The following is a 9,127-nucleotide window of genomic DNA, read 5'->3' on the forward strand; positions in this document are numbered from 1 at the left end:
AAGAAGAAGAAATGTTACCACCCCTATATTAAAGTACAATATTTCACGAAAAAACAGTCTCAGAATCAGTGGGATACATTTTAAGCGTTCCAGAGTTATTGGCACAAAAAATGGTCAGAACTGTAAAATTTGGACTGGTCATTAAAGGTGCAAACAGCTTTGGGGGGAGTAAAGGGGTTAAAGTATGCAGACGTTATGTTTATGATACTAAAATCTAAGTGGAGGGAAGAAACTAAATATATATATATATATATATTTACTTTATTTAGGACAAGCCTGAGACTTGCACCTGCTTTAGCCTCCCGACAGAAGCATACATTGCCAGACTTGCCTTATGATTATGGTGCACTGTAGCCCCATATCAATGCGGAGATCATGCAGCTCCACTACACCAAACATCATGCCACTTATGTGAACAACCTAAACGTTGCAGAAGAGCAATATGCCGAAGCCCTGGCAAAAGGTGAGCAACCTAAAACTCTAGACTCAAATCAGAAACAGAAGAAAAATCATGTTAAATCTGCATATTAGGTCAGAATTCACACATCTTGGAAACAGACCAATACCAAGCTCAACCACTGGGCCTCCTGCCCTGAGCTATGCCTATCAGGCAGTTGGGCCTCATCAGGAAATCTGCTGATGAGGCCGGGTGATGCAATCTGTACACGGCACATGTTTCATGGTTGTGTGAATTCTGTTCTGCATGGTGATCACTATTGTGTTTTTACAGTTTGAGCAACATAGTTGTTGTTGTGTTTTTTTTTTCCTAAAATCCAAGTCGTTTGCTGTCATCTAAGAAAGATTGTTGAATAAGCATCAGCAAACTGGCCATATAATGTTACTAAACCTAAAAGATGCCCTACAACACAATAAAATCTATCCTACATCCCTTGCTATTGATCGCTAGGATGCAGCTTTATGGATTCAAAAGATTCTAAATTTTTTGGACATTTGATAACCTCTGTATTTTAAGGTTTGGCCATTGTATGATTTGCTCTCTAAGGCCTGTTTCACACTTCCGTTTTTGTGTCCGCCAAACGGATCCGTTTCCGTTTTTTTGACGGAAACTGATGCAAACGGATCCGTTTTTTTGACGGATCCGCGGTAACCACTAATGGAAGTCTATGGGACAAAAAAAAACGGATCCTGAAAAAAAAAAATGGCGGATCCGTTTTTTTACAGAAACCAACGGATTTTGACGGATTTGAAAAAACGGAAGTGTGAAACAGGCCTAAGTGAGTCAGTAAACGCTGCAGGTTGGATGATGAATACTTGCGAAGCATCCAACCTGCAGCTTCCAGATGTTAAGCATAGTGGATGGGATGTCAAGAAATCCCCCATGCCACTATGCGTGCACAGACACCCGCAGCTCACCCGTGGAGACAGACATGCGGCGCGTCTCTCTAGGCTGCAGCACGTCTATTTAGCTTGTGGCGACGCGAGTCTCCGCAGGATAAATATCACCCATACAATGTATTGGATGCGATGATTCCGCACGGTTCAGTGATCACATGCGGAATCGCCTGCGTTCAATAGCCGGCAGCACTTTGGATGCAGCGGACATGTACTGCATCCAAAGCGCTGGCCGTTACGGAATATGTGAGTATACCCTTACAGTTTTGGTTCAGATCTTGCATTCAATTTTTGTGGTTGGAAAAAATTCACAGCATATTACAGGAGCAACAAAGTGGATCTTGCTGCAGAAAAATCCCATATGACAATTGGTGCAATTATGCAGTTTTGTCAATTTATGCTAGGGACTGCATGGCATTTTTTTGCAGCCTCAGTACCACAGCCAAAAATTGCTGTGTCGCTACTTCAACGCAACATAAAGCAGATGGTGTCACATTGTAACCCCTAGCGATAACCTAGCTCAAAAAAGCCATAAAAATCAAAATGGTTCCAACTCTTCTGACTCGATTGTCGCTGTCTGTAACCTGGGGGTCACATGTTCCTATTCACTTGCCTCACAGAGAAGTCTTTGTCCATGTGACTTGTGTTGCAGCCAAAGGTAGTGTAACCCCAGCCTACGGGTATGCTTACACTGGTGTATGTTCTCTCATTCGAGATAATCGGGCAGATTATGCTAATGACATGCGGCTCAAACACTGAGCTTTTGAGCTGAGTGATCTGATCCCCTCACATGAAAGAATCGCTGCACTGTTGCAGAGAAAATGGAGAATGTAATTTCTCCTTTATCTGTGCACATACATCTAATTGCACTCAAATGATATTCAAGTGCAGTCCAATGTTTCACACGCAACCATTGATTTGTATGGGTAAGTGCAATCTCAATATCGGAGGCACTCGCATCATGCTGCAATTGTCTTCTCATTAAATACCACGAAAAACCCTGTATTTATGGAATAAAGTATAAGCAAAAACTCAAACTCAATGAACAATATGATGTACCAAACCCATACTATCAGGATCCTGTCAGCGCAGGCGAAGTACCATGGCTGAGCAGGGTGACTCACCCACACTTCGGGAGGGCCCGGGGTCAGATGCTGCAGGGGATGCTCGGGCAGACGGGACCTGGGATGCTGTAGGTAGCAGGAAGCAAAAGTACCTACGATCATGTGACCACAGGGGGCGGGGCTTAGCGTCCTGCTGCTGGAGATGAGTGCAGGATGCTACAGGCACCCTGGAATAGAGGAGAGGGGAACTCAGGTTGTACAAATGGGGGTCATACACGGAGAGGGTGGCGCAGTACAGGAGGGTTGAGCAGAGAATAGTCAGAACAGCGCACTACAAGAGGGGCAATCAGAGAATAGTCAGGACGTAGGCAATGAGTCATACACAGAGGGCAGCGTAGTACAGGAGGGACAGGCAGAACTTGTAACGGGAACAGAACCAGATCAAAACCAAGCAAGCATAATGTAGCACAGGGTCACACACACTCGGCCAAGGGTCAAAGTATAAGCAACTGAGGAATGACTCCACAATGAGGCTATAAGAAGCCTCCCAGAGTAAGGCCGTCCAGATTAACCTCTGAACTACCAAATCCCACAAACTAAGCAGATCATGACACATACAAGCTAATTGCAGCAAGAAATTGATTGGGAATAGAAATGAGTATCTTATGCCAAAATAATTTTTTATTCACAAATGAGTAATTTTCAGAATAGTACTACCGTAGCAGGAGACAGGATTCTAGTGTAAACTTTCTGAACATTTACACTGGAATCCTTTTTCCTGCTACAGCAGTACTATTCTGTAAAATGTTTTAATATTTGTGAATAAAAAATTATTTTCGCATAAGATACTAGTTTCTATCCCCATTTTCTTGCTGCAGTTAGCTTGTATGGATTTGGTATATAAAATTGTCTTCTCATGCTGATTTTTGGCATGAGAAAATTATCACAGATCTGCACTTCCCCATAGTATAACATTGGGCTGAGTGCTATTCGCTAAAAATTCGGAAAGCACTTGGCCGTGTTATATGCCAGTGTGAGCGAGTGCTAAGTCAAATTTTCATCACCAATTTTTCCTTTTCCATCAGTTATATATTTGATGAAGCCACGTGTATAGAGTCTCAACGTGAGCAAACTTGAAAAGTATAACCTGCCTTTCTAATTCGCTTGTAGGTGATGTGACTGCACAGGTAGCTCTTCAGCCAGCTCTTAAATTTAATGGTGGTGGACATATAAATCACACAATTTTCTGGACAAACCTTTCTCCCAGTGGTGGTGGAGAGCCTCACGGTCAGTATCACGTGTGCTCCATTTTATGAATATTGCTGCTTCTTAAAGCTGTGACTTTTCACCAGTGATTAATTGTATTTGTGACAGGTGACCTGTTAGAAGCAATCAAACGTGACTTTGGCTCATTTGAGAAGTTTAAGGAGAAGCTGTCTACTGCATCAGTAGTGGTCCAGGGATCAGGATGGGGCTGGCTAGGTTACAACAAGGAATCGAGACGACTGCAAGTTGCTACTTGTGCCAATCAGGACCCTCTACAAGGAACAACAGGTGAGACCTTACTTGGCTTTCTCATCTTCAGGCTGGGGTACACTGCTCCATTAGTATTTGTAGCATGGATTGTATAAAATTGTTTCCAAATTGGTCACTCGAGGTTGAATTCTGCTCTACTGGCACTTGGGGGCTCTGTATATGGAGTCTGCAAGCTATTCTACAATAACTTGTTCTCCAGGAGTCAAATGGCGCTTTTTCTTGACTCTGTGTGGCTAAGCAGTACTGTACAGCTGTACAGCAACAAATAGAATACTGCCACGTCCAGCAGAAATTGGGACAAATCTTGGTGCCGTTTTTACACATTTCCCCATGTGAAAATGTAAAATCTGAGGCTAAGTGTTTTTTTTTTTTTTTTCTCACTGCTCAATGGTATTAAATACTGTGACTCACCCATGGTCTATAATGATCACTGCACCCTTGGATAAATTCATGTAAATTCATGGAGAAGGTTAGCTTGTAAAATGGGGTCACTTGCACCAACTAGAATGTTAGATCTCCCTTGAGAATCTGCCTCCTTGACTTGATCAAATGAGTTTTTAATACTTGCGGCCACCCCTGCTTTTTTTTCTTTTTTTTTCTTTTTCTCACATATTGTAAATCTTTTCCTGGGATTATTTAATCCTCTGACATAGGTGAGAAATTTGTTACTCATGCTAGAAATTTGTGCTGTTATAGATAAGTGAAAACAAAACAGAGTAAGGGTACCGTCACATTTAGCGATGCATCAGGGATCCCGACAACGATACGACCCAGTCAGGATCGCTGGTGCATCACTAAATGGTCGCTAGTGAGCTGCCAAGCAGGCAGATCTCACCAGCGATGCAGCAGTGGTTGGCGGTCGTTACTTACCTGTCAGACATGGCGATGAAGATGTCCTCCCGCCCTTTGACCGCCCCACTATATGACGAATATTGTTTTAATTTAAGCCCTTCTCAATTGGAGTCATTTTTTTTTTTATTTATTTTTTTGAGGAGATCTTGACTTAGTTGGGCTGATCAGTTTTGGTGGTGTCTTCCATCGTGTTTGGGACCCACATTGTGTTTTGAAGCATAAGTTACAAGGAAAACGCCAGGTGTCTGACCCCAGCCAATAAACATGAATGAAGGTAAAATTGCGAGCGATGCCTGTTTTTTCTTTCACTGTGCCATTCAGATGAGGCCTGGTCTATTGAGAGGTAGGACACTAGTGATCGGAACCATCCATATTTGGGTACACCTTGCCATGGTTGGATGGCTTGTACAATCAGCATTTTTTTTTCATCAAAATGCCTTAACATTTTTATCGTTTACCACAATAGCTGAATTCATGCATTCATTAATAACAGGGTGCTGATGTGTAGTGGGACTATATTGGGGTCAGATTAGAGGTATAAAGACACCTTTTTTTATTTCACTGCTATTAAATCTGAGTTAGTATATAACACAAAATGGTTAAATCACATTTCCCACATGTCAGTTCTGCATCAGCACAATTTATGAAACTATTTTTTTTTTTCTGTTATGAAGTTATAAGAGATTAAAAGTTGAGCAGCGACTTCTCGTTTTTCCAACAATTTACAAAATCCTCTTTTGATCACATCATGTTTGAGGTGCTGCACAGGAATTTTTGCAATGTGGAAGGAAAAAAATGAACGTTTACCTTTTTGTCACAAATTTTACTTTAGACCCATTTTTTTTTGCAAGGGTAACAGGAAAGAATAAACCCCAAAATGTGTTTTCTAGTTTGTCCAGAGTACTCCGTTACCCCATATGTGTGGGAAAACTGCTCTTTGGGCGCACAGCAGGGCTTGGAAGGGAAGGAGCGCCATTTGACTCTTTGAATGCAAAATTTGTTGGAATAATTAGCGGACATCGTGTCGCATGTGGAGAACCCCACAAGTGACACCATTTTCAAAACTAGACCCTCAGGGAACTTGTCTAGATGTGTGGTGAGGACTTTGAACCCCCCCCCCCCCAACTGCTTCACAAAAGTTTATAATGTAGAGCAGTGAAAATGAAAATCACATTTTTCCCACAAAAGTGTAATTTTAGCCACAGTTTTTATTTTTTGTAAGGATAGCAGGAGAAAATGGAACCCAAAATGTCTTGTGCAATTTCTCCTGAGTACGCCAATATCCCATGTGTAGTCGAAAAAATACTTCTAAGGCACAGTGCAAAGCTCAGATGGGATGGACTGCCATATTGGAATTAATTTTGCTGGACTAGTTTGAGGGTGCCATGTCAGTGTCAGAGCCTCTGAGGTGCAACAGTTAACAAATTACACCTCTCAACAATTTCATCTGTGGTCACAGTGATCATATTAACACTACAGGTGGGTCACAGAATTTTATACTATTGGCAAATGAGGAAAAAAAAATTACGTTTTTACCGCCAAAACTGTTTTAGCCCCAGATTTTACATTTTCGCATGGGACAATTGGTAAAAATGGCAGCACAATTTGTCATTTCTACTGAATGGAGAAATACCCCATTTGTGGCTGTACAGTAAGAGTCATAGGCAAGACTTGGGAGCGACTGGCGCTATTGACAAATTACTCCATCCCTGCTTGTCTCACCCTATGACTAAGTAGTACTGTTTATACTGGAGGTATCCTGTAGCGCAGAATTTTCTATAATGGTTGGAGACTCCATATACAGAACCCCTAAGTGCTAGAAGTGCAGAATCCCATCCCTGTCCTCAAATGACCCCATTTTGGGAATAATACTCCTTTTGTGAATTTATCTACATGCAAATCCAATGGGTGGAACAGTGCACTGAGCCTCTTTGCCATACCAAGGTTGCATCAAACATATTTTTATCATTAAAATAACGGACACGGCAGTATATCATTTTGTCCGTTTTTGTAATGTGTTTGTATTACTACAAATTTACCGTACTTTGCGAACTATAAGATGCACCCCAAATTTCTGGGAGGAAAATAATAAAAAAAATAAAATGGTGGTGCATTTTATAGTCCCATCTTGCAGTAGCTTACCTGGAGGTCAGCAACAGTGGAGCTGGGTCACAGGATATGGGGTCTCTGCTTCAGGAGGCAGGTGGCAGGAGTGAGGTGATGCTGCGGGTTCCAGGCTTGGGCATCTGTCTCATCCATTTCCCTGCTGTGAGCAAAAGGAAAATGGCTGCCAGAGGCGGCGCAGCTTAAAGGGAATCTGTCACCTGGTTTTGGCGGGCTATTAAATGAGGTCTGTCCGGTCCTATGGGCGGTGTTTCCGAACTTTGCCGCCTCCCCATCCTTGGCCACCGGCCACAGTTTTTTCATGAATAGGAGTATGTGTCCGCCATCTTTCGTGTGTACGCTAAGCATTCTTGGCACACGCAGTATGCTTTGCCCAACTGCGCGCAAAGCCGAAAAGCCTTACTGCGCATGTGCCGGTTAACTAGGCCCCGGAACAGAGCAAAATACTTCCGGGGCTTAGTTAACCGGCGCATGCACAGTAAGGCTTTTCGGCTTTGCCCGCAGTTGGGCAAAGCTTACTGTGCGTGCGCGAGCCAAGAATGCTTAGCGCACGCGCGAAAGATGACTGACACCTACTCCTATTCATGAAAAAACGGCAGCCAAGGATGGGGAGGCGGCAAAGATCGGAAACACCGCCCATCGGACCGAACATACCTCATTTAAATAGCCCGCCAAAACCAGGTGACAGATTCCCTTTAAGATTCTAGGAGACGGGATCTCCATAGCTGTACCAACTCCCTCACTCACCCTGCCTTTTCCCTGGCAAGCTACTTTTGGACTATAAGATGTGCCCCAATTTTCCTCCTCCCTAAATTTAAGGGGAGTGCGTCTTATATTCCAAAAATAGTGTTCAGTTTAACTTTATCCAGTTTTTTATTATATAGGTAAGGATTATTCAACAGTCTTTAGTATTTTTTTATTCTTGAACTTGTGAAATTTCTATAAAAACACAGAGAAAAAAACTGCAGTGATTAGCAGGTTTCATTAATGGCATTTCTAATGGATAGCATAAAAATAAATTCAAAGATGGTTCGGCTTCCAACTTATTGGCATCTTGGGGATCGCTACAGGATGATTTTAATTTTTTTTTCTTCATTTGTTCAGTTGCCATTGTGTTCCTGAATAATACTTATTCTGCTTTCCAGGTCTTATCCCTCTTCTGGGTATCGATGTTTGGGAGCATGCCTACTACCTGCAGTACAAGAATGTTAGACCTGACTATCTGAAGGCAATCTGGAATGTTATCAACTGGGAGAATGTAGCAGATAGATATCGGGCCTGCAAAAAATGAACTTGATTTTTGTAATCCTCTTAAATAAGCACTTAGAACCCACTGAAATGTAGGTGGGCATTCATAGAAGTTTGTTAATATAATGGAATTATACCATAATCCATGCTACATCATTTAGAGCATTTGTACATTTCTGGAAACCTATAAAAAGTTGTGCTTGATTTGTTTGGGAATGAAAGTGCAATCTGGAATAAAGTTAATGAAGTAAAGTATATTTTATTCTGTCAATATACACTATGCAGGCAAGAGTATTGGGACCTACACATTACCCGTCCAAAAGCTTTTGACATGCCATTCTAAACAATCACTATTCACCCCTTCCGAACATGACTATTTTCCATTTTTTTCCCCCTTCTTCAAGGGCCTATAATGTCTTTATTTTCTTTATTTTTCAGTCAATAGAACTGAGGCTTTTTTATCTTTTGTGCAGCCATTTGTACTCTTAACCCCTAAACGACAAGAGGTATTTTTGATTCTGCACCTTCATTTGCTTCTTCCCAGAGCCATAACTTTTTTTTTTTTTGTTAAAATGGCCATATGGGCTTATTGTGTTTTGTTTGTTGTTTTTTTTTTTTGTTGTTGTTGGACGAGTTGTACTTTTGACCGACACCATTGGTTTTAACATATTGTTTACTGAAAAACAGGAAAAAACTCCAAGTGTTGTGAAATTGCAAAAAAGTCCAAAAACACAAATTTTTATTTTTTTTTTATTTTTTTTTTTTTTAATACCATGTTCACTAAATGCTAATACAGACCCACCATTGTGATTCTCCTGGTCATTGAGTTCATAGACACCAAACATGGAATTTTTTTTTCACCACTTAAAAAAAAAATAAACTATACAACGTTTGTTAAAAAAAAAAAAAAAAAAAAAAAAATTGCGTTATTTTCCGAGACCCGTTGCGTC

The 9,127-nt window shown here is 41.3% G+C and overlaps 1 protein-coding gene across 1 annotated transcript; it reads left to right on the forward strand.

Moving 5' to 3' along the window:
- Positions 1-269: 269 nt before the first annotated feature.
- LOC141069401 (superoxide dismutase [Mn], mitochondrial-like) lies at positions 270-8,432 on the forward strand. The gene is made up of 4 exons (XM_073558912.1): positions 270-463; positions 3,588-3,704; positions 3,792-3,971; positions 8,075-8,432. The coding sequence occupies exons 1-4, from the start codon at positions 376-378 to the stop codon at positions 8,218-8,220; spliced, it is 531 nt and encodes a 176-aa protein (XP_073415013.1). The 5' UTR covers positions 270-375; the 3' UTR covers positions 8,221-8,432.
- The last annotated feature ends 695 nt before the right edge of the window (positions 8,433-9,127 follow it).

This window comes from Dendrobates tinctorius, unplaced genomic scaffold, assembly GCF_039654945.1.
Source record: "Dendrobates tinctorius isolate UK_male_01 unplaced genomic scaffold, ASM3965494v1 ptg000262l, whole genome shotgun sequence".
Classification (NCBI taxonomy): Eukaryota; Metazoa; Chordata; class Amphibia; order Anura; family Dendrobatidae; genus Dendrobates; species Dendrobates tinctorius.